Source organism: Lepidothrix coronata, unplaced genomic scaffold, assembly GCF_001604755.1.
Source record: "Lepidothrix coronata isolate B3197 unplaced genomic scaffold, Lepidothrix_coronata-1.0 Scaffold19, whole genome shotgun sequence".
NCBI lineage: Eukaryota > Metazoa > Chordata > Aves > Passeriformes > Pipridae > Lepidothrix > Lepidothrix coronata.
Window position 1 is genome coordinate 4,858,948 of NW_016690199.1, and position 25,372 is coordinate 4,884,319.

At 49.1% G+C, this 25,372-nt stretch overlaps 1 protein-coding gene across 2 annotated transcripts; it reads left to right on the plus strand.

The window, feature by feature from the left end:
* Positions 1 to 29: 29 nt before the first annotated feature.
* CKB (creatine kinase B) lies at positions 30 to 9,649 on the plus strand. 2 transcript variants are annotated; one of them, XM_017807478.1, is made up of 8 exons: positions 30 to 163; positions 1,004 to 1,216; positions 2,349 to 2,503; positions 3,417 to 3,549; positions 4,468 to 4,639; positions 6,104 to 6,227; positions 6,930 to 7,119; positions 7,702 to 9,649. In XM_017807478.1, the coding sequence occupies exons 1-8, from the start codon at positions 40 to 42 to the stop codon at positions 7,878 to 7,880; spliced, it is 1,290 nt and encodes a 429-aa protein (XP_017662967.1). In that variant the 5' UTR covers positions 30 to 39; the 3' UTR covers positions 7,881 to 9,649. The 2 variants fall into 2 exon arrangements, with proteins under 2 accessions (XP_017662967.1, XP_017662968.1); XM_017807479.1 differs by lacking the exon at positions 1,004 to 1,216 and adding an exon at positions 1,680 to 1,867 and having other exon boundaries at positions 53 to 163; positions 7,702 to 8,067.
* The last annotated feature ends 15,723 nt before the right edge of the window (positions 9,650 to 25,372 follow it).

Genomic DNA, 25,372 nt, shown 5'->3' on the forward strand with positions numbered 1-25,372 from the left:
CGCGACCCAATGGAATGAATGGGCTATAAATAACGGCCAATGGGGCGGCGGTTAGCGCTCTATATAAAAGGGACGCAACGGCAGGATCGGGGCTCCACTCCGGCTCGGGCGTTACGGGGCGCGGAGCAGCGCGGACATCCTTGCTATAGCTGCGGAGCCCTCGGTAAGTACCGGGGCAGCCGCTATGCAGCCTTAAGACAAGGGATTTCGATTTTTTTGTATTTTTCCTTTTTTTTTTTTCTTTTTTTTTCCCTTTTTTTTTTTTGTCTTTTTTTTTCCCCTGCTATGTGGGGTGGAGCCGGTCCGGCTGAGGAGGGGAGCGGGGGACGGCGCGGGGCAGGGGCGCAGCCGGGGCGCGGGGCGCGACGCAGGTGCTCACTGGGTTGGCCCCGCTTTAAAACCAGATTAACCTGGTATTTAGCAGGGTAGTTACATATGCTCGCCCCGTCCAGGTCCCCCGAGGGAGCCGTCTGTTGTGTAAGGGCTTGTCGGATGCCGCCCGCCCCTCCGCTCCCTGGCCGGGGAGCAGCCGTTGCTCGGCGGGCGCTGCCGCTGCTCAGGACCTTGTGGTCCGGCAGCGCTGGGAGGAGGCGCGGCCGCGCTCCGAGGGCGCAGCGGAGCCGCCCCGCTCACCTGCCGCTGGACCGGGGTCCCGGCGGGGCCGAGCCACCCCTGCCCCGCGGCCGCCCGGCCGCTCCCCCCGCCCCGCAGCCACTCGCGGGGTCTGCCCGGCGCTGCCGCGGCCGCTCCCGGCGACCTTGGGGGCGTCCCCTTACCCGGGAGGCGGGAGAGCCCCTGCCCCTGCGGCCAGGCTGGTGGAGGTGAAGAACTTCTGTTTTTTTCCTCCTTCCTGGCGCTTGTGGAAAGCGGTGTAGCAGCAAAGGTGTGAAAGGCGCGGGTGGAACACGAGCCAAGGTGACCTTGCCTGGGTGCCTGGCGTTCCCCCGGGCGGTTCGGAGGCTACCAAGCCCCCTGTGATAGGCTTCCCCTCTTTCTCCCTTAGTGACTACGGTAGGGTCAGCCATGCCCTTCTCAAACAGCCACAACCTCCTGAAGATGAAGTACAAACCTGAGGATGAGTACCCTGACCTGAAAGCTCACAACAATCACATGGCCAAGGTGCTGACCCCGGACCTGTACAAGAAATTGAGAGATAAACAGACCCCCAGTGGATTTACCCTGGATGATTGCATCCAGACTGGGGTTGACAACCCAGGTAATGGGACCGTTAGATCTGCATAATGATCTGTTCTCCCTCCTGACTGGAAGTGCTTCTTGACAACGGCACCCAAAACTCTTGAGCTACTGAGGGGCAAATCTTGCAAAGCATTGAGAGACTGTGCTAAAGGCATGGCCTTATTAAGAGGCTGTGCTCCTTCAAGCCATGTTCCATGCTGTGATCTGACATATCAATTCCCAGACACTTCAATTATGTAACTACTCTGCTAAATACTTTAAATCTGAAGGGAAAAAAAAAAACAACACCAAAAACCTCAAACCAAATACATCCTAATTATAATGCAACCAGGGAGGGAGGGGGGGGGGAAATGTTGACTTACCTGGCTGTCCTGGTCTGTTCTTATTCCAAACTGGTTATGTGATGTTCTCTAGCACTTCTATGAAAAAGGGGGAGCAGATGTGTTTACATGTTAACATTACAGTATTTATTTTTACTCTAGCAATATCAAAATGGCCCAACTAAATAATCAGAGACTGCCTCCTGATGAGGAGTACCCGGACCTGAGCACCCACAACAACCACATGGCCAAAGTTCTAACCCTGGATTTATACACGAAACTGAGAGACAGAGTCACGCCCAGTGGCTTCACCCTGGATGATGTCATTCAGACTGGGGTTGATAATCCTGGTAAAACGCGTTGAGAATATTCCGTGTGAACCAGCTGAAGTAACTGGTGCTTTTGAATATGGTGACTTAAAACTAATCTTGTGGAGGTGGTATTTATGAGCAGACTACAGAAATGTAGCTCTGTAGCAGAAGGAGCAAAAAAGCGAAGCATGCTTGCTTACAGCAAAGCATGATTGTTTAGACATAACTTCTATCCAGTGATCTAAATTAGTTAGTAAAATTAGATGTGCTGTGCAAATTTGTCCTAAACCAAGCTTGACAAAGGAGCATGGTTTAATGACAACAGCTATGGGTTTCCATAGCACTGCATTTGATTAACTGGATGAAGTGCAAAATGTAGGGTCTCTCCAAATGTTTTTATGTAAGAATGAATTTCTAAGTGACTAGACTTGCCACTAAAGAACTTGCCTGGTTAGTGCTGCGCTGGAGTACAGCCAAACGTCACCCAAACTTAGCTCTTCTGACTTTATTACCACTTCAGGCCATCCCTTCATAATGACAGTAGGATGTGTGGCTGGTGATGAAGAATCCTATGACGTGTTTAAGGAGCTCTTTGATCCAGTTATTGAAGACAGGCATGGTGGCTACAAACCAAGCGATCAGCACAAGACCGACCTGAATGCTGATAACCTGCAGGTATAAACTTCTGATCGATTACAGGTTACTGGTCCGAAGACTGTAAAGTTGTTGGCAGCTGCCCAAACTGATTGTTCAGGCTCTGTCTCCTCACTTCCACGGAGCACAGACACATGGGCTATGAGTCTGATGCAGTCAGACTGAAGAGTTTGCTGCTGTAGGATATCAGTGGCTGGGTAGAACCAGGCAGCTGGCATGCAGCAGGAGCTTGCCTCAGGTGCTGCTGTGGCACAGGTTGTGCCAAACACCTTTATGTATTTCCATGAACCGTGGGCTGTAGTAGTCAAGCCTAAACAACACTGTCCTAGGAGTCATGGCCTGTCATAAAAATTAAACACTTCCTGCTATCTGATCTTGGATCTTAAATATCAGCTGATGGTGTCATACTATAGAATAGATATTATGGCTAGGAGTAAGGATTTCTGCCTGGTTTATGGATTTCAAATGTTATTACTGTAAGCTCTAGGAGTTCCTGATGACATGTTGATGGGCTTGCTGTAGGTCATACTGAAAATAAGAAAGTTTGGAGAACGGTAATGAATAAGTTTTGTTTGCAAAAGTAAACACCTACCTAAAGAAGGTTCTGCCTCATGTTGATACTTCTAGATTGCAGATCTGAAGGGGTAACAGAAGCCCAGATTGTAGTCTGAAATGGACATAAAACTGATGGTCTGGTGGTATCCCTGTCTTTTAGGACTACTTAGTAGCTGTACCCTTGGCCTCTAAACAAGGATTGTGTCACACATACTTGACCTAATGCTGAAGGAAATAGTCCTGCAGTAAGACACAGTCTTACAGACCAAGGTGTCAATACCTCAAGTGTAAGGTGCACGTTCAAATGTATGGAAGCTACGTGTATTTAGGGGAGGTATCTTGGTAACAGGGTTGTACTCACTGATTTCCCAATTTATAGGGAGGTGATGACCTGGATCCCAATTATGTGCTAAGTTCCCGTGTCAGAACTGGGAGAAGCATCCGTGGATTCTGTCTTCCCCCGCACTGTAGTCGAGGAGAGAGGCGGGCTATTGAGAAGCTCTCTGTTGAAGGTAAGTGAGAACTGGGTGCGTCAGGGAAATATGTCTGTCCTTTGTGCAAGAGCTGTTCTTTGCAGTTTGAAAATGGAGGCAGTTGGCAAAAGCCACCTCCCGGGAGACTTGGTCTGAACATGAAGCCTTCCCTGGAAAAGGCTCATTGCATTAGCATTGCCTCAGTGTTGCAGTGTGTAGCTGAGAGCAAGAGCACGTGTCAGAGGGAAGTTGGGCTGCGTTAAGTTGACCTTTGCTGATCTCAAAAGCTTCTGTCTGTGTGTGTGGTGAAAGAAGTTGGTTTGTCAGGGCTCAAACCTGAAATGTAACAGGTATGTGGCAACTACAGGGCTTGACTCATGGGTGTGCAGTATTCTGTGGCTGCTTTTAATTTACTTTCATTAATGCTCAGCTTGTTTAGAGGTGTAGTCTTGCTGCAAATCTGCAGCTGAGTAGAGTAAGTCTTAGTTTTCAGTGAAACTCCTCAGCTGGAAGTTGTTTCTGTTACCTTCCAATGCCATTAGGTAAAAGAATGATGATAGTCTCAAGGTGCATATTCTGGAGGCTGGGAGAGTGGTTGTTCCAAAACCTCTCAAGGGCAGGGTAATAGTCCTTGACTAGAATAATACTGTTTGTTATATTCATGACCTTGGTTCTCCTTGGAAGAAAGCAGTCCACTTGTAAGTTCTGCAGCAGTAAGGATTCTATACCGCATGTAAGGGAACGAAGGCTACTTGTATAAGCCTGGAAGGTGCAGACACATCATCTGATACTGCCTCAAGTTCTGCAATGCCACAAAGGCATTGCTGTTGCAGATGAAAGCAAGGGAGGAACCAAACACAGCAGATCAGACATGGCCATACTGTGTGTGTGGTCTGTAAAGTGCTGGGAGTGTCTTAACACCTTTGGTCCCATCCTGAAAGTGCCTCTCTCTTTCAGCTCTGGGTAGTCTGGACGGTGATCTCAAGGGAAAGTACTATGCTCTGAGGAACATGACCGATGCAGAGCAGCAGCAGCTGATTGATGACCACTTCTTGTTTGACAAGCCAGTTTCTCCTCTTCTGTTGGCATCTGGGATGGCACGAGACTGGCCTGATGCCAGGGGCATCTGGTGAGTATGTCTGGAAGAATGGAGTTTATGAGATCCCTGCAAAAAAAATTGTAGTTTTGGTGGTGACTGGTACTGTTGGGCTAAACAGCAGCTTCAACTTGTAATACTGAATCTATTGAGAAACTTCTGTGTTGTCCTCTGGGGAAAGTTGCAGCTTAACCAGCAGAATTTGGACAAGTATTATTATGCTGGTAGGAACAAGCCAGCTTGGCTAGCCTGGAACCAGAGGCTGCCCATCCAGTCCAGGTTAATAAAGCACCAGAGGAAAATTGAATCAGCTTATAAAAGTAGATCACTTCTAATGGAGCAGATGTACCACTACATTCAGCTCTTGTCCAGGAGCTGAGAGTAACTTATGGTACAAACCATAGCAGTGTCTTAGCTCAGAGTTGGTCCTGGATGCATAGTTACTGCCTTGGAGTCTCATGACTTCTGCTTGCAGAAACTCACTGGTGCTGGACTAGTATGACTTTACCTGTACTAGTGATAAGATTTCCCCCTGTCCCCAGAGACTCGGTGACAGGAGTTGACTGATGCAGAGGTATGGAATGGAAGGATTCTGCTTGTTAGATGTAGGTCACCTACATAAAACTCTGCATCTCAGGAGCTTCTGCAGCATAATTAGCTTGCTCCCTTGTAAGTTAAGGGCTAGGTTTTCATCACCAGGAATGCTCCAGTCTTATTACTGCAGCTGTTTCAGTACAACCCAGAGGAAGCACGCGTTGTTTCTGTAGGTCACCTTTAAGATTGCATCATCTACCTGCAGATTGCCAGCACCAGATAGCGCTGTCATCTGAGCATGACTAATCTACAGACTTGAAGTGTAATGTCTTAGTGTTGTCTGCATAAATAACTTTCCTTGGGTACTAGCTAATTTTTGATCCTAATCAAGTTCAGAAATTACCAGCACGATAAATATCATCGGAGAGAGTACTTGCTGTCAGCTGCAAGCTGGGACAAGAGAGTACCATTGTTCAGAGGTTTTTACAGCATCTCTGAAAAGCTCTGATCAAAAATTAATAGTGAAAATAAGATACGAAATGCAATTTAACAGAATCTGACAATTCTGATAAAAAAGCTCTGTTATACGTGGTCAACATGGTATAGTGATGTCCATAACACAAGGCTGCCTCAGAGTCTGTACTGGTCACCCTTCTGCAGACTGCTGAGCAGATGAAATAGCTTAAATTTGTAAAATGGGGCCACAAGTGAGCTAGGGGGTTGAGCAGATTTTAGGGGTTGATGCCATGTTATTACTTTGACCCGTTTAGATAAAGGCCAATTCAAACTACCTCTTGAGAAGAGCAGGTCTATACTTAACTGCATAGACAAAAGAAGTAAGATCCATTTATTTGATGAAGCAATTAAGTGAGCCTCTTGAAATAAAAGCTACAGTGATGAGCAATTTAGTGCTCTTCAAAATGAGAGGTGGGAAGACAACGACTTGTTTGCTTTGTCCCCTAGGCACAATGATAACAAGACCTTCCTTGTTTGGATCAATGAGGAGGATCACCTTAGAGTTATTTCCATGCAAAAAGGTGGCAACATGAAGGAAGTATTTCAGCGCTTCTGTACTGGGCTAACAAAGGTAAATCAATATTGCCTGAGCTGGTGTGTGGTTCTCTAGTTAGAGCTGAAATGCAAACTTCTTCAAGCCCCCTCCCGAGTCCTGCATGGTTGTGTTTCATAGCCTGGATCTCTGGAAACATCATGATGAGGTCCCGAGCTGTGAGGGCTCCAAAACACCTATGTTGGTAAAAAGCCTTGCAGCTATGAAATCTAGAATACATTTCTGATATGGTGGCACCCTTATCCAAATGTCTAAAATGTATTTTAAAGAAATTCCACGTAGTTCTCTAAAGCTCTGAGACACCTTGGGGTGAGAGGAGAAATTACTTGAATGAGGATGGGCAAAGCTGGACTGAAGTTTTTAGGCTGGATGCTGTTCTCTCCTAGTTTTGATATGAACTTCAGCTTTACCAGCCCCTTTCCTGATCCTAAGAGATGTGTCAGCTTGACAAGTACTAAATCAAACTTTCCAGGAGATAGTGATGTAAGAAGTGTAGCTTTTAAACTTAGCCTGTCTCACCACTAGGAGCAAGATTAAGGCCTTAAAAGCCCCTTGTTGGTGGCCTTTTTTTCCAAATGGAGGGGGCTTATGTGACTGAAATAGCTGTTCCAAGTGTTGTGGCTGTTGCTAGGTGACTGAAGCTGTAAATGAGCACTAATGGATGTCCTACATCCTTCAGGCAGAGAACAATCTCTAAACATCCATTCTTTCTATTTATAGATAGAAACTCTCTTCAAGGCCAAAAACTATGAGTTCATGTGGAATCCACACTTGGGCTACATCCTGACCTGCCCATCCAACCTCGGAACAGGGCTCCGTGCTGGTGTGCACATCAAGCTGCCACACCTTGGGAAAAATGAGAAGTTCGGAGAAGTCCTCAAGAGGCTTCGGCTGCAGAAACGAGGCACAGGTGAGAGTTGATACACTGATGGCCAGGTCAGTGTGCCCTAAGACACCATCAGAAGCCTGGCTACAGCCAGAGCTGTCTTGTTCACACTGTCTTTACCTGTCAGACCATCCAAAAGGTTCCTTTGTAAAGCACGTGGAGAGAAAAAAAGTCTTTAAATCATTTATTGGAGGAGTTGGGGATGCCAGTGCTCTGCTTACACTGTGCTGCGTGTGGCTCTCTGGTTATGTCCTGTGTGTCATTCTGAGCACCAGATAAGATGGACCTGGTGGCAGCTGTTCACATTGTAAGCAGGGATGGGAATCCAGATTTACCCACTGGAGCTATCTCCTAGTCAGAAGTTATTTCTGACCGTGGGTTAGCTTGCTCATGGGTCAAAAGAAAAAAGACCTGGCCTAGTGGCAAGGTCTGTGGTTCATGTTGGCAGTCACATGTGGCTTTATCTCCCTGCACGTAGGAGGAGACACCAGTGGCAGCTTGTAGAGAATCATCTTGCTGTGTCCCCACCTCCAGCTGGTGAGGGAAGAAAGGCAGACTCACCTGCTCTGGCTGTGGTCAGTGTTCTAACTAAATCTCTTGCTGCAGGTGGTGTGGACACAGCTGCTGTTGGAGGAGTGTTTGATGTCTCCAATGCTGATCGTCTTGGCTTCTCTGAGGTGGAGCTGGTGCAGATGGTGGTGGATGGTGTGAAGCTGCTCATTGAAATGGAAAAACGCCTTGAAAAAGGCCAGTCCATTGATGACCTCATGCCAGCTCAGAAATAAAGCACTTTATTCTCATGCTTCCTAACTTATTGGATGAATAATAAAAGGTCACTCCAATTCAAACCCTTGGGGTCAGAGCCCACTTAGTTACACTGTAGAGAAGTCTTCCATCCATCTGTGTTAGAGTTTATTTTTTTGATGGTTGAGATGTTGCTCAAAATGAAATAAACTATTGTTTGGCCTGAGATGTCTTAGATATGTTAACTGAATGTCTTTGAGATTTAAGTGACTTGGTTTTCATAGTTATGCTAGATGGGCTGGTTTTGTGTGCAAGCACATCTTCCTGGCTGTGCTGCTGCAGACCACCTGAGTTGAAATGTTAAAGCAAAAGTTGAACCTTTAACTTGATTGTAGTTGCTGTAAATTTGAGAACTAGTGTTAAACATGAGTCACTGCAAACATGCCCTACCTCCAAGGCTTTGACTTGTGCATCTGCTCATGCCAACTGTAAACTGTTATTATCCTGAGTACAGCAAGCCAGGCTGACTCCTGTGTGGGAGAGGAGACAGGGCTGGGTGCAGAGGGCTGCTGTTCTCCATTGGCTCCTCCTGGGGCTACTGAACAGTGCTTTGAGGTCAGACTTCAGCCCATAGTACTGTTGACCCTGAGCTAGTTTGTATGAAGAAGATTGTTTTCCTTCTCAGGCTCTGCAGAGAGGTGGTATAAACAACCAATGGCTCTTTTGAGGATCAGGAGTGAGATGAAATCTAAATTAATTAAACCCATGCTTCTCTGTAAGTGATTTCAGTTCAGCCAGGGAAGAGATGGGGGCTGGAAGCTGCCAGTTACAGGAAAATACCAGATAATTTGTTTTCTTCAGCTGGCTTTTGATGGCCCATGCACCAGTTGTCCCATGAAATTAAAAATGAGCAGTATAGTCAATTAAAACATGGTAAGTTAGTTTTCTTTTCCAAACTGGGTCTGGCTTGCAAGCTCAGGCTGTTCTCTGGGTGTGTTCTTCAGAATGGCTGTACATGTGTGCTTGCAGCGTGGAAGCATCACATTATTAACCTACAAGAGCAACATTTTCCGGAAGTATTGATAACTATGAGCATCACACCCTTAGAAACAGCAGCTTTGCAGCTCATGCAGATGCACCTGCTCAATAGCTCTATCCACAGCTAAAACCCAGCTTTGATAGAGGGAGCATGATGAAAGGTTGATGCAGAGCTCCACAGCATGTGGCTTTATATAGGTTTGCATAGATAACTGAAGCTTTCTTTTGTAAAGGCTGTGATATTTCTAAGGCTGTGATTGCAGGCTGTCACTTAGCTGAGGAGATGACTCCAGCTGGGGTAAAGCTAATTTAATTTTGGTGAGAAAAGGCTGAGTGAACATCTCTGATCAGAATTTTTTCTTTTAATACAGCTTTCTATGTGTTTCAAATTTAACTGGGTGGGGGAGAGGAGATCACATGTAAGAGTTTTGTTCTGTGCTGGGTGTTCCTGTATTTGAGTTAATCAGCACAGGGATTTTTCTGTACAAAGCTTGTGAGAGCAGGGAAGAGAAAATGGTGCAAGAGACAACCGGTTGGTTCTGTATATTCTTTAGATTCCCCCATGCTGTGCTTCATGTCACTGTTCACAGACGCTTGGCAAATAGCTGGTTTTGCTTCTTGTAATCAGAGAGTGTTCATTTAGTGGTGCCTCTCCTCAACACGGCGTCGTTACTGCACTCACAGCAATTACCTAATGGAAGGAGATGCCTGAAAACTTGTCTATTTTTTTCTAGCTATATCAGCTGGACTAATAAAAACATTTCTCTCTCTATGCATCTTGTTTCTCCTATGTTCTTAGCCCTTGGGAGCTGCTCCATCTGTCTCCTTTTAGCCCCTGAGTCCCTGCAGTCTTGAGACAGCACCAGTAGCTGGCTAAAACATTGTGGTCAAAGCAACAAGCCAGTCTTTAATGCTTGAATCCAACTAGAAAACACTTATTTTAATTGGTTTTCATTCCCACCCACCACCTTTGCTGTGTTCCCTCCTGTTGCTGCCATGAGGAATAACATGACCATGCTTTTGTTGCAGCTTGTACAAAGCAATTGAAAATATTCCAGAGAAAGAATATGTCGTGGCAAAAGGCTGGACACAGCGACCTACCCCAGCTGAGACTTGCTAAAAACTTCTGATCGAGAGAAATTGAACCTCCCACCCCTTTCCCTTAAAAGCTTTGGTTTGGATCTTGGCATTACTTGCCATTGTGCCCTGGGTGCCTGATATGGATTGTGTGGAGCAGCCACTCGCTTGTTCCTCGGGCACCCAGAATGGTGCCAGGTAATGCTGTGGGACAGGGGTTCTTGGTCTTAAACCAAGGGGAGGTTATTGGTCACTGCTGTGCTCTGTACAGGGGAACTGCAATTTGCCTTGCTGATGGAGTGTCCCATAGCTTTTGTGAAGGAGCCATCTGGCTCATGCTCCTGTCACATCCTTCAGTGATGGCATCATTCCTCACCAGGCCTGGGCCGGTGCACAGGCTCCTCCGTTGTCCCCAACAGTGCTGGAGGTGTGTGGGTGCAGGCTGGGGGAGGACAGGGGCTGGGAGCCCTTGGGACCATCTCCACGCTTACCCATGACATTTCAGCTGGGTTTCTCTCCCCCACAGATTGGGGAGCAGCGATAGTCGCTGCCATCCTGCTGCCTTGAGGCAGCCCCTCGTCACATTGCCCTCTTGGCTGGCAGGTTGTCTGAGGTGCTGCAAGACATGCACCACTTTTATAATGTTTCCAAGAGGAATTTCTGTTTGTCATTGTCTTTTCCTTCTGCTTCCCTCAGGGAGCAGCTGCCCAGCCCTGGCTGGTGTGTCATGCCAGCACCAGGCAATGGCTGTGCTGGCAGCGGTCAGTCGGCCTGTCCCCTTCCTCTGGGCATGTGTAGCACAGCAGCATGCTGCCTGCTGGCACCCCAGGGTCCTTGATCAAGAGATCAAGCTGCTTGGGAAACCACTTACCTCTCAAGTTACACTTACTGGCAGCAGACTGCCCATAAATGCTCCCTATCCCACTTCCGTGCTATCTACTGGAAGATGAATCATGGTCTCTCATCCTCTTGTGGACTCAGCTACAGAAGGGATAGTGGTAAAGCTCAGCACCACAGAACCAGCCCTGGGCACCCTTCCATGGTGTGGGAGGCTCCCAGGCCTCAGCAAAGTGGTTGAGCTCCCTACACGCTCCCTTGTGCCTCTGGCCAAGCAAGGGCACAGAGCAGCTGCTTCACGAGCAGGTCCAGGTGCTCCAAGGAGGCTCCTGCTTCTTGAGATGAGGTGACCAAACCATGTGCCTCCTCTCTCACAAAAACAAGGGATGGAGCAAGGTGGTTTTACCTGCTGGATGCCTGGGGCACAGGAGGCTCCTGCTCGACTCCTGCCCTCTGCAGAGGATCCTTGTTTGGCTCGTCTCAGCTCAGCTCCAACCACAGCCAAGGGCAGGGCAATGCTTTCCTCCAGCTCTCCATTTTGTCCAGGATCCATTTCTAGGCCAAGAAGGAAAAGTAAGGTGCTATTGCCTAATGACTCCAGCACCCACCTGGGAGGGTTTAGGCTCCAGCCTGTCCTCAGATGAGCGCAATCAGACTTTTACGCAACGTGGAATAGGTTGAGCAGAAGAGTTTGAGTGATATTTTTTTTTCTTTTGTCTCCACCCACCCGCCCCCACACAAAAAATGTGGTAGCATGGCAGGCAGGGCTGTCTTATGAGGATGGAGACAGCATCACAGCCTTTTCATCTCCTGTTCGCTTTTCTTTTCCCCTGGGGTAGCGGCAGGCCAGCAGGCTCCTTTGGCTCCTACATGTTCCTTTGGTTAGTCTGCCTTCCCACCTCTCGTAAAAAAGCGTAGTTACAACGCTGGAAATAGCCCTGCTGACCATTTTCTCCAGCCCTCCAGCAGTAGGATAGGGCACTTCCCCGCCATTATAGGGCTTCATCAGGTTTTAGTTGACCCCAGTGGAGGGAGAGCCCAGCCCAGTGATGGGCTGAGATGAGAGGTTAATCAGAACTGGGCCTCTTCCATTGCTTGATCATCTTCCCCTGTTTTTAACATGTTAGGATTTATTTTCTTACACAGAAATCACACAAGCCCCTGACCAGCTCCAGTTCAAGGCACAGGCCACACCCTGGACTCCCAGCCCACCCTGGCTGCCAGTGGTGAGGGCTGCCTGAGGTGTTGGTACATGAACTACTGTGCTTCCCCTGCCTTTTGAAAGACCATCTGGGTTTTTATTTTTGTCCAAATGCTGCATAGAGCCAGGCTGAGTGCACCAGGTGAGAAGTCCTACCTTGCTACACCCACAGAGCGGGCCTAGTGATTAAATTGGCAGTGTAGGCTCAGCCTGTGATCAACAATTAACAGGGAAAATCTGCAGTATCAGACAGGGTAAAAATAAACAGAGAGATGCATCCAAACCTACCAAACATCTTTGTTTTTCTCCTCCAGCCAGTGAGTAAGACTGTGAGAAACCATTTATATATATATGTATATTTTTATATATATATGCATGTGTATATATATATCTGTGTGAATTAAACTTTCAAAGGGCAAAATGCCTCATGCTCAACACCCAGGAAAATGGGTAGAAAAATGTGAACATTGAAGTTTTTTAATGAATGTGAAAAGTTCAGCTAAAAATACAGAATGGGCAACCCTGAGCTTTCTGTGACGTAATCTCAGAATAAAACCAGAACTGAAGTTCAGTTTGACAGAAGGACCTCGGCTTCTCCCTGTGTTTAGTGCCAGTGGGTGTGAGGTTTGGCTGCAGTCTGGTTGCTTTTTCCACATCCATTATTGATGACCAGAGAGTGAAACTGAGAATAACCTGTGCTGAGGAGACCTTGGAAGTGTCAGCTTATATTTTTGCAGTGACTTACTGTGATGGTGTTTGATGGTGGTACTCAAGCATGTAGCGGCTTTCCTGGATTACTTGGGAATGGACGACCTGGAAAACAAACTCACCTGAAAACCCATGTTCTTTAGCCTGGCTTGGCAGGGCAGTGAGCACATACTCTGAGGACAGGTTTGATGGGGTGTAAATAGTGTCTGTTTGCAGTTCAGGTGCTGCTGCACGTCCAAACTGCAGCAAAGCTGGAGGGAAAACCAGTAGCAGGTTCATCTTTAGTGCTGGCTCTGCCCGTGGGAGCTGATGGAGCCTGGGCACTGGCTTTGGCACAAGGGTGATTTGTCTGCTACGCTGACCCAGCTGGCCAGAGACAGGGTGGAGGCAGCAAGATGCAAACGAGATGGCTTTGGGGCACAAGTGGTGAAGTCATTTCGGGCAGGAAAGCTGGTGTTTCACTAAGTCCTTGAGGTTTGCCCACAGAAACTGGCCGGTCTCCCTCCACGCTGTGGTGAAATCCCCTGAATCATCACTAATCACTGCTCGGGATGACGTTGTTCCCAGGCTGCTGGGCACAGCACGCCTGCCACTACCAGGAAGCTGGCAGAGCCATCCCGGTGCTGGTGGTGATTCAGAGGATGTGTTGGGAGCAAGGGACGGATGATGTCCAGACAGGCAGGAGAGGAGAGGTCTCTGGTGGGAATGAACACCAGGAGAGCTGTGGAACTCTGTTGCTCTATAAGTGGGCTGTATTGAGCAAAGGGCATCGGGATACCATCATCTTGAATCGTTGCTGTAACAGCCTCCGAGTTGGGACTTGTCTGGAGAGAGATGGCTCCAGAAATACTTGTGGGAATGTGCATGAGAAGAGGATTGTGATGAACAGGAGCGCTCATGGCCCCAGAGTGTCAGCTCCTCACCATGGGACAGCAATGGCTGGCTTCTTTTTTTTCTTTTTTTCTTTTTTTTCTTTTTTTTTTAAGGTAAGTCATTATTTTAAGGGGAAACATTGTTGAGCTCTTGAGGATGCTCTTTTCCCCAGAGCTGGAATGAGCGCCTTACCTCCTTCCCTCTGACTCTGGGATGTCCTTCCTTTCCCCCTGCTCAGCCGAGGGGACAGGCTGCTGCCAGCACCCCTTCCCCTCCTTGGTCTGGTGGGTGGCACAGGGTACTCTCTGCTCCCACTGAGGGGTGGCTCCAGCCTGGGAAGGGGCTCTGCCACAGCAGTGACCCAAACCTTGCACTTTCTAGAGGATGGGAAGCAACAGCTCAGTGGTTTCCCACTGCTGAGAGCTTTGGAAGAGGCTTGAGGGTTTCTTACAGCTGTCCAGGAGGCCAGAGGAGAGCTGAGGAGGGAATGCAAGGCCAGGCATGCATGGACACATGTGCAGGGGCTGCAGTGTGTCCAGCTGCCTCTGTGCTCAGCTTCTGTGTCCACCAGGTGCTTGGGCACCTCCCCATTCTGCTTGTGGCCCTCCAGAGGCTGATCTCCAGCCCACAATAGCTCTCACAACATCCCAGAATGTCCATCCTTCCCACTTCCCTCAGCTCTTTATGAAGCCCTATCCCAGCAGCAGGAGGTAACTGCTGGAGATGGCTGCACCTCCCCACTGTCCCAAAGGGCTGTGTCCTGGCCAGTGTCTCTGGCCACTGGTGACCAGACAGACCATTTCTCACTGCAAAGCACCTCCTGACAGCATTGAGTGGAAGCAAGTCAGGTAGATGATCAGCTGTGGGAGGGGAGGCAGCAGGGGCTGCACCAGCCAGCTCTGGGCAGGGCTGTGTGAGAGGCACTGAATGCAGCAGCTGCTGTGAATCGCTGAAGTGCCCGCTGGCCATCCCACTGCTCCCACTCATTCCATGGGGTACTGTGAGGTGGAGCAGGGCCAAGGGCTCACCTGGGCACAAGGCTGGGCCAGCAAGCAGGGACTGACCAACCCAGAAACACAGTGTGTTTTCTGTGTTCTGTTGGCACGGGGGACTGTTTTCTGAGAATATCAGAGAGGAAGGGCCCCTGTGGAAGTACGGCGCTCTGCCCTGGCTCATGTGCCTCACTTCCTCGCAGTAACCTAAATTTTGGACAAAATCAGGCCCCAGACCCATTGGGAATTATCATTTTGGCCCCATGAGCCACCCCTACAGCATCCAGCCTGTCTCCCTGCTGGCAGTCGCAGATGCTCAGCACCATTTTTTTGCTGGTGGTCACTTGTGTCCTCACACAGGCAACAGGATTGCATGTTTTGGGCTGCAGCCCTGGGCTGCTACCCCACTTTTGGAAAGGTGCCATGTCCCTCTCCTCTCCTGGGGGGACCAGGATGTCTGTCCCTGCAGCCTCCTACTTCTTCCCCTGGAAATGCCTTTGAATTGACTCGGGTAGCTGGGAAAACCCTTGCATGTGGTATAAAATGCAGCTTTAAAAGCAGACTGAAGTTGTGTTTTGTTTTTCCTTACAAGGAGTAAGGATTGGCCCTGGAGCAGTATTTATGAGAAATGACACCAAGCAGTGGGTCAGCCGAAGATGCAGATGGCCACGGTTATCTTATCCAAATACTTTTATATAATCAGTACCAAAGCCAGCAATGACATGTCTTTGTGGATAGTCTGTGTACTCATTCAGCCTTTCCTGGGATACCTGTACACCCTCATTCTCTTTTGAGGTAGTTTCCATTGTCATTGATATGTGCACATTGAGATTTTTTTCATACAACTTAGCTCAAGAGTGAAGCCTCCACCAAGAACAACTCGTCTGGAGAGCCATCATTTCATACAGGAGTTGTTTAAGTGCCCACCTAAGGTGCCTTTCAGCTCAGTTTATTCACTTCCAGTTAAAACCAGCCCTGAGCAGGGACCACCAAAAACACAGATTAGATTACCTAGAAGAGATTTGGAATAAATACATCAAAAAGATATGGAGAAACAGTGAAATACAGTTATAAATCCAAGAGATATTTGAGGCTGAATGGGCATGGGATCACTTATTAAAAGACTCATAAAACTAGGAAGTGAGGTAAAATCCTTTTTTAAAAAAAATTTTAAGATACTAAGAAACATCTTCCAATGGGTACCAGCGAGGAGGGAAAAAAACCACTAAGCCACTGCTTAGTCCCACTTCCAAACACAAACCTCCACCATTAAACTTTATTAATCCTCCCTTCTGATTTCTGTGTGGGTCATTTAACATTACTTAATACTGAGCTTAGGGGAAAACCTAATAAGCCAACCACTAATCTTTGAACTTGGCATAATTCTCTCTTTGCTATTTCCCAACATGTTCCGTCTTGTCCTTCCACCCCACTGAGAAATCCCTGGGGAGCTGGCAGAGGGAACTGGACGTCGGCAGCGATCTGGCCACAGCTCACACTGGCACCCAGGACACAGAGGGTGGCTGAGGGGCTGCAGTGTCCAAATGAGCTGTTGTGGAAGATATTGTGGGACTTGGAAATGATCCTCTCAGAAAGGGTAACCTGTGGTGAGAAACTATTGCCAAGCCACACTAGGACTAGGACCCTTGTAACACAAGCAAACTGATATGAATCTATTTATTTTAAGCCGTGGCACTCACACTCTGCATGAAGCATGCAGCTAAAGTATGTTTTGCGAGCAGATGAACGCTTGACAGCATTTTCTCTCCTTTCCAAGATAGAACAGCCTTCTGCCACACCCTCAGGTGAGGGAACATGATGCTGACCCAGGTGAAGGAAACCTCCAAGGCTGGGCTTTGGGGGCATCAGCAACAGTGAAAACCCCAAAGTCTGGATTGGAAAAGAACACAGGATCACTCCTTCAGCTTATGCCAGGCCTGATGCTAACTATACTTTGTCCTTCTATGATGTTGCATTTAGAAAAGCATCATTCAGGCTTTTAACTGGCCCTTGGAGAGTATCATTAGCCTCATTTTACAGCTTCTTGGCTGAGGCTGGGGACAGGGTGGCCGAAGGGGCTCTTGGACACCATCCTCTCCTGTGCCACTCACCCTCTTCAGAGCTGAGGGTTAACCTGGTCACTCTTCTTCTTCTTTTTCAGATGGAATGTAGAAGAAAAGGTAAAAGATCCTGATTTGAGATGCAGAATCCTCCCCTACTCGAGTGTCTCTCTTATGTACAAACTCACTCACAACACTGGGCAAGGATTTCAACCAAGTATTTTAGTCCCAACAAGCTGGATTTTATTTATGCCCCTTTTAGTCTGTTCCTTCCTCAAGATTAAAAAAAACCCAACAACAAAAGTAAAAATAAAGTACAAAGGTCTCAAGAGAGCTCAACCTTTCCTCTCCCTGCTGCCTTTCCTGGAGAAATAGAAAATTCCTGCAGAATTTCTCTTGGGAATGGAAAAGCCTGTAAAAAGCACATTATTGGATGTGAAGAGCCTTCTGGTCCACATGCAGTTGGAGACCCTGGTGTGTCCCACAAGTCATGTCCCACCAGCATGGGGAGGGCACTAAAAGGGACATCACCTTCCAACCCAGCTTGGGACAGACTCTTGTGCCAAGCCAAGTGCTGACAGCAATAACACCCTGCAACAGATGTGGCCAAATCCTGGTCTGCAGTCCCCAGACTCATTTTTTCAGGTGCTGGGCTTTGTCCTCCAAGTTTTGGCCATTTTTGGGTGTGGGACCCCTTGCCCACTGCACCCTGGGGTGTTGGTAGTGGCAGGATGGAGCTTTGCTGCCCCAGGAAGGCTCAGAGGGCTTGGGGGGCAGCAGGAGTAGTTGCACAGAGCAGGGACCACAGCAAGGATCCAAAGGAGCCCCAGTAAGGAAAAGGGGTACAAGCAGGGAAAAGCTGGGGAGAAACCTTCCTGCAGGGTGAAAGCAGGGTCAGAAAGCCAAGGCCAGAGCTGAGCTGCCCTGGCAGGCTGTGTTCCCTTGTTCTCATGGAAACAGGAGCGATGCCCTCCAGCCTGGCTGTTCTCTCAGTTTATTTTTAAAGGCAGCTCCTGTTTACGCAGACGAGCGTTCCGGCAACCCCTTCCCAGGGAGGAGCAGGGCAGCGCTGTGGGCAGAGGAGGGAGAGGTGCCCCTGTGCTGGGTGAGCACTATCTAATCAGGGCGAGGGCTGGAGCCCCATAAATGGCAGTGCCAGCAGGCCCCAGCCCGCGTGGCTCTGGCAAACCAGTGGGAGCTCCTGTGTCTGCTGTAGGTCAAAGTCACAGTCGGTGGAGGCCTGGAGCACGAGCTGGTATCTTTTGATTTCCCCTCTACACTGAGCAGGCGAAGAATCTTCTAAATAAAAAGCCTCCCTTGGCCCATGCGCAGGAAACAGCCGCCTTTCGAGTCGCTGGGTCGAGCAAGAGACTTCCAAATCAGGGCATCCCCGTCCCGCTGCGGCCCCGCTGCCTGCGTGGAGCGCTGAATGGGGAGTGCTCTCTTCTCCCAGCACTGGAAACGGGTGCCTGTCTGTTCCTATTAAAGGATATTGTTTAAGCTCCAGCTGGGCTGATGCTTATGCAGGCTGGAAGCTGCAGCCCAGCAGAAATCCTTGGCAAGTCTCATTAGGACATCAGGCCTGTTTTTGGGGATGCCCATGTTTTAGTGAAGAGTGCAGAACTGGAACAGAGCAGGGTGCTGCTTGTGGCAGAGCTGATGGGTCCTGGGAGCTGGGCCCCCATCCCACTGCACATGTGGTGCTTCCACGGGACTGCATCCCCTGCCCTGCCCTGGGACAGACCCACACCAGTCTGGGCTTGCAAAACCCACAGGCCTGAGTGATGCTCTGTGAGCCTGAATGTCACTCTGCAGGTGACAAGAACACTGGCCAGGAGAGAGGGACGTGGCACCAGCCCCTTGGGGTCCTGCAGGACAACCCCCCCCAATGGGGGTGCCAGGCCAGGTAAACACCAACCAGACCTGAGGATCTGGTACCAGGGACTGCCCTGTGTAGAGTGGCGGGGTCACAGCACACCAGTGCACCCACCACTGGGACCCCCAGCACCCAGCTGGGTCTGGGCCAAGCTCAAGGACACCTGGCAGGCAGTGAAGGTTGCCACCACTGAACAGTGCCAGCAGGCAGGGCACAGCCCTTCACTGACCAGGACTTGGTGAGTTCCAACCGCATCGCTCTCCAAACTCAGCCTGACCCCGCAGCAGCAGGCTGTGGATGGGACTCCACTCACTTTTGGAGCATATTTCCAGACCATCCATCTGCAGTCCACAGACTCAGGGCCACAAAAAGTTACTGCAATTTGGGACTGACCTGTTTTAAGCCACCAATGGTCCCTATTGTCACCTCAGAGTTGACCAAGCTGAACGGGGCCAAACCTGACATGATGTTTCCTGTAAAGCATTAGGGTTTTTGCTGATGTGTTCACCCCACTGAGGTTCAGCTTGGCCCAGAGGTTCACAAAAGCTGCAGGTGATGCTATCCAGGAGCAGGAAGAGGGGACAAGAGCTCCCTTGCCTTTTCCTACGTGCACACCAAGGCACTGAGCTTTGTCTTTAGCTCAGGCACTGCCAGGTCTGGCCACCAGTGCACTGAGCCACCCCCACCCCTCCTTCTGTCTTCTCCTCCTTCCAGCTCCCCAAGGGCAAGGAGGGTGCAGGCTCATCACAGGAGCAGATGACTTTTTCCACGGAAACAGATGCCTGCTTCAGCTGACGTGTTGTCTTTGAGTTTGATCCCACCTATTCTGATTGCCACTGTTGTTATTATTTCCATAACTGTTTTTCCTCCAGACTTCTGGCGTGTTCTTGCTCCGAGAACACATTACTTCAGCCCTGCCCACTCCCAGGGCTCTGAGGCTTCAAAAGGCGCCTGACAGACCTGTCCTTCCTGGTGACAAGTGCTCCTTCCTTTGGATTCCCCAGGGACAATGTCAGCAGCACGTCACAGGTAGGGCGGAGCTGCCCAAGAGAGCAGGATCATGGCCATGGCAGGAGGCATGGAGTCCTGGCAGCCAGCCCAGGAACAGCTTGGGCTGGGGCAGGAGGGGAAGGGGTGATGCCCCTGGCTAGCACTGACTCAGAGGTGGCTTCACTTCTTTGCTAAGGGAGAGAACTTTTATTGAATTCAAGCATAGGACAGTTTAAGCAAGAGCCAACGCTTGAGATTTTTACGGATTGCTGCAGACTAAGGGAGTCACAAGGCAGCTTCCTGCTTCCTTCAGTGGTGGCAGTGAGATGGTCACAGTCATCCAAACGGGGAGACTTCAGCACACATCCCCCAGCTCCCTCCCTGGCACATGCATGGAATATCTCGGGTCCAGCTGATGCAGGTGGGCACACTTTGGCTGTGGCCAGGGCTGTAAAGGAGACACACAGCCCTTTTCAGCGCCTTCAGACAGACACCAGCTCCTTACAGTGAGGATCCAAGAGACTTTCTGGCTCTCCAGGGACATCACTGGCTGACCATCTGAGTTGAATGAATATTTAAGACCTCCAGGAAGGTCAGCAGCAGTTTGTACACAGGACAAATAGCCACGGGGCTGTGGTATCGTGTCTCCTCCTAGTTCTTTGTTGAGCCTTATGACTATAAAACAAGCTTGAAGGTCCTCTTTGCATACTACAAATCCTTTTCTCTTCCCTTTTCCATGGCAGAAAATCTCAGGGAAGTTCTCACAGCATTGTGAAAAATTATTGCTTCACTTAGCCAAGAAGAAAATTTGGGATGTTCTCAAACTACTCCACTTACATCTACCAACAGAGTGCTTTTGTTGTCCTACACTTCAGCCTACCCACACTCATCGCAGCGGCCAGAAAGAGATCTAACTCCAGGCTTGGGAAAGTCTGACTCCTACTCTTCCTGCCTTGTGACAGACACTTGCAGAAGCTGCACCACTCCCCTTGTGTGAGATCAGGACCTTTCCTTCCTCTTTCACACAGAGGCCAGTCTCAGCCACATGGAAGGGCAACAGAAGAGCACCCAGCCAGCCAAAGGAGAAGTTGGTCTAGCAACTAAACAAGAAACGAGGGCGAAGAAGTGTCTTGGCCCCAACCCAGCCTGGATTCAGACCAGAATAGAGAAATGAAACCAGCTGAGATAGGAAGAGACTTTTTGCTATGATTAGGCAAAGTTTTGTCCTTCACTCCCCAGTGGTGGGTAGCACCCACCCTTGCCAGCCAGGGCTCTGTGACACAGGGTAAGACAGCAGCAGACCAGGGTGCTCTTCTGTGGAAAAGCACGTCTAGAGAAGGAGGTGCCAGTGGGTGATTTTATTCCTTGTGGGTACTCCCCCATGCCTGGCAGGCCAGACCCTTGCTGTGGGCAGGCAGCAGTGGTGACCACTGGGGCCATGCACTGGTGTCCCTGTTATAAGCACTGGGAGGAGGAACAAGTGACTGTCCTAAAAACTTGCCCAATCCTGGGAGAAGTGTGCCAAGGGAAGGAACTGCTGCTGTTCCCTTTTCAAACCCACCGATCTATTCCACCTGCTTGAAAATAGAAGCTGAGATCAGATCACTCCAGCCTTTCCTCCTCTAGACTCGCCCCCACTTTTGCTCAGTCTCCTGCTCCAGGACACGGCCTAGTTAGGGACCCCCATCACTCACAAAGGCAGGTTTTAGTACCTTTTCCCGAATCTCAGCACACTCCAGGATTTTCCACACGGCAGCTGGTGAGTGGGATTGCTGGCAGGCCTTTTTGTCTCCAATGGCATCAAGGCTGAGCAGGGCTGTGTTCTAGCTCCTACTGGGTTTAACACCTCATTTCCTTTGCTGTCCGCCCCAGAAACAGGAGGAGAGGAGGCTGCCTGCCTTTCAGGCTCAACAGCAAATTGTGCAGCACCACACAAGCACTGGCAGCTACAGACAGAGGAACTGGTTTGGGAGCCCAGATTTGCTGGTGGCCACAGACTCTTTGCACATACACAGATTTCTAAATGGGCCCGAGCTGCTCATCAGAGCAAGAGAGCAGGGGGAGGTCCTCCAAATCTGCACAGAGAGGGTCTATGAGCTGAAGAAACTGCTCATAGAATCACAGAATAGTTTAACAGTTTGGGTTGGAAGGGACCTTACAGATCATCCAGGTCCAACCTCACTGCCACAGAGAGGAACTTCTTCAGTAGACCAGGCTGCTCTAAGCCCCAACCAACATGGCCTTGAACAGTTTGAGACAGGGCATCCACAGGTTGTTAGGGAAACCTGCTTTTCTGCCTCAGCCCTTTGCTCTTGCACCAGAAGCCAGGCTGGAGGGTGCTCTGCAGCCAGGGTGGGTGTCAGGCACCCCTTTAAGAAGAGACTGAGGCTTAGTTCTCAGCTTGAATGTCATACCAGCCTAGGTAGTCACCACTGGGACTGGGGGTACCTCCTTTTCTGTGCTTCCACACCCCAGAGCCTGGCTGTGAGGCGTCCAGAAAATCCTGTAGCATAGCCAGTGTAACAGGTGCAATCTGCATAACCACAAATTTCAATGCAAGGCCATGCTGATCCAAAGCTTTACTTCCAGGTTTTTGGTTTTTCATTTAGTAGCATGTCTATCTTTGGTTTGGTCCAAATTTAGGAACTTGTTTTCATCCCCTGCTTTCCCTGTACTCTGCTGCTAGATCAATGAAACTCAGCTTTGCAATGCAATGTGGAATGCTACTGCTTCCAAGACAGAAAACTGGGAAAAGGCATCATCTGAGTGACAAAAAAAGGCAAGGATGAAACATTCTTTATTCTCACATGTTGTCAGAGGACAGAAGGGGAGGGTAAGATAGAGGTAACAGCAAGTTAATGAGAAATGCTGGATGCTGGTTAAATAAACAGCGTGTGTCCCCATAAACCTTGGCTCTTATCCCTCTGCTTTATTTTTATCCTTGACAAATGCTTTTGTCACTGCCTTTACTTTTACTGCTTTGCAAAGGTGGTTCCACATTTCCTTGCTTCTTCAGCAGAATTAACCAGATACAAGACAATTTTTTTCCTCACTATTTTACACCATGAAACGCCCACCCTGGCACACCAAGCTCATCATGTCAGAGGCAGAAAGAAAATGGGAGAAGAGTCTTTGGTATTTTAAGTTAGCCAAGCTATTAGATGCACAAACCAGAGCTCAGCTCCCCTTTGTGCACAGCAGAATTCATCCCTATTCCATCACAATTTACTCCGAGTGCAGCTCTGACCTGGAAAGTGACCCTTTAAGACAAGCTGCCTCTTGATGGGCAGCTCAGGCCCCTGCTGTGAACTGTCACAGTTTTTGGGCTGGTTTCTCAGTGGAACAAGCCTTACACAGGCACACACCGTGTGTGAGCACTTGGGCCCTGTAGCTGTGGAACCTGCAAGCGAGCAAGGCAGACCGGTCAGGTCGGAGACAAACGTCCCTGCCTGTCCCCTGAACACAGAGCTCAGAGGAGGAAGAGGCCTCTTCCTGCAGGCCCTGGGGGCTGCAGCTTCACTCCAACAGAGCGCTAGATGATATGGGAAATGGTGCTCTGAGCCCCAGACTCAAATCCACATAAGCCAGGGTGCTGCTCACCCAGCTCCTCTTCTGCCACTGGTAACTCCCACCATCTCTCCCACCCTGTGATACTACTTTTGATGCCTCTCCTAAGGAGAGCCAAAGGGCCACAGGGGTGAAAAACAGGAGTGGTTTCCTACAGCAACAGAGCAAGGACAAGCTTTTCCTCCTGCTTACAGTGGCCTCACACTGAGGGCAAGGCCGGTCCCTGAAGAGCCATGGTGACGGGACAGCCCTGCCCCTGCTCATTAGCAGAGCCCACACAGCCCCTTGCTGGGCTGTTCTGTTGATGTACATGTTGCCCACCACTGTGCAGGCCCTCACGTGTGCAGAGCATTCTGGTGAGGTGTTTGATTCCCTAAGGAGAGGCCTGGAAAACACCCAGGAACTGAAGTCATTCAGAACTGATGACTCTCTTCCTCCTATTCTAGGGACTGCTCTAAATTCAACCATTCATTACAGCCTTGACCTTAAATGAGCTAAGCTGTTCTCCACGTCTAAAGATTCACTTCAGCAGCTGAACACCAAACAGGTCCCATTGCACTTGCCACGCTCTGTACCACAGACCAGCACGGAGATGCTTCAGGGGCCCTGGAGCACTTGTACTCTTTCCCAAGCTAAAGGGCACTCACAGATCTGGTCTGGAGAGACTCATGGAGCTCTGACACCACAGGACACCTCAAAAAGGGACTGTCCCTTGAAGCGAGACTTAGCTCCAAGTGTTCAGCCAGAAGGGTTCAGCCAAGCCTTGTCTCTGGAGATAAGGAAAAAGCAACAAGTTTTAGAAGCCAGGGATAAAGAGGTTCATCAAGGGGTCAGTTAGATAAAACCACTAAAATATATTTGACCCAACGAATTTGCTCTGGTGGCTGTTCCCAGACCGATGATGAGGAATAGAACTTCCCAACAGCAAAGCTCAGCTTTTGCTGCTCCCACCACAGTCACACATGGAGAGGCGAGCGCTGTGCACTCCGTGACTCCTACCACAACCAACGCTCCAGGCATCGCCTTGGGAGGCTCAGAAAAGGGCTCAGCAGCAGCAGAGGGAGGGGATGAGACACAGGGCTCCTTCACAGAAAAAGCACGGAGCAGCCTGAGACCAACCGAAATAAACAGCTCCTCCACTTCCACTCGCCAAATCCAAACATCCCAGCGATAAATATTAGTACCAGCCACTATTAATTCCCCAACAGCAAAACTTGGATTACAATGCCAGTGAAAGTTGAAGCAAAACATGTGATTTGAAAAAGAGACCCTGAGCAAATAAGGAAGTTTCACTTCTTGCCTACTTGAAGCACAAGCGACACGATTTGTTTGAAGAATAAAACACACTGCAGGCATGGAAAATGCCAGACATAAAGCTTTAGAGAGCTACTAATACAGTGGAATATAAATGGCAAGCGATCCCAGATTATTTCAGAAAAGGCTGGCTGCAAATTACAGCCTTGATTAGACCAGTTACTAAAGGATGAACAGCAAAAGAGCTTCAGTAATTAAATTTCCAAGAAGGAAAACAAAGATTCTTACTTGTAAAATGAGCTGAAAATTAATTTAAATATTCAATATGACCTTTGCCCTTCTCAACAGAAGAGCATACTGCCTGACATGGTCATTTTTTAGGAAAGGAGACTGAACAAGCTTGAACAAAGAAGTGGAAAAGGGTTTTGCAGCCCTACAGGTTTTCCACGGCAAAGGTAAAGCCCATTGAAACTACACCTCAGCTCCAAAAGCAATAAAAAATAATGGAAAATTAAATGCAGCATTAGAGTATACTTCAAAGAGAAAAATACACAACTCCCATCAATATCTTGTGGTCCATTTTCCTCCCTAATGCTTTCAAGTCCAAGTTGTCCGAGTGGATGGTAGCACCGATAACCGATGAGAAATCGCATGGAGTGATCCTGGGAGCTCTTCTCTAAAAACGCTCCAACTGAACCCCAACCAGAGCTGTTTCTGCATTTGAGAGACATCCTGTGGCCATTGCAGACACTGCAGCGTCCCTCTGCAGCTCGCCTTGCCTTACAGAAGGGACTATCCACCCCTCCACCCCCTGATCCTGCCGGGTTCCAGCGGGTACCCCACACCCCACCAGCCCCTGCTCCTCTGGGCACCACAGACACAGGACAATTGTAACAACGCCTCCAAGCTCCTGTCAGGTGGTGTTTTTCCCATCTATGTAGAAACACGTGTGAAAGCACTTCATTTCATGCCTTTTGGCTGGGTAAGCCAGGGGGAGGAAATAATTCCACGCTTAGAAACTTTGCTGTTTGTTGCTGGTTACAGCGCTCACACTGAGCTG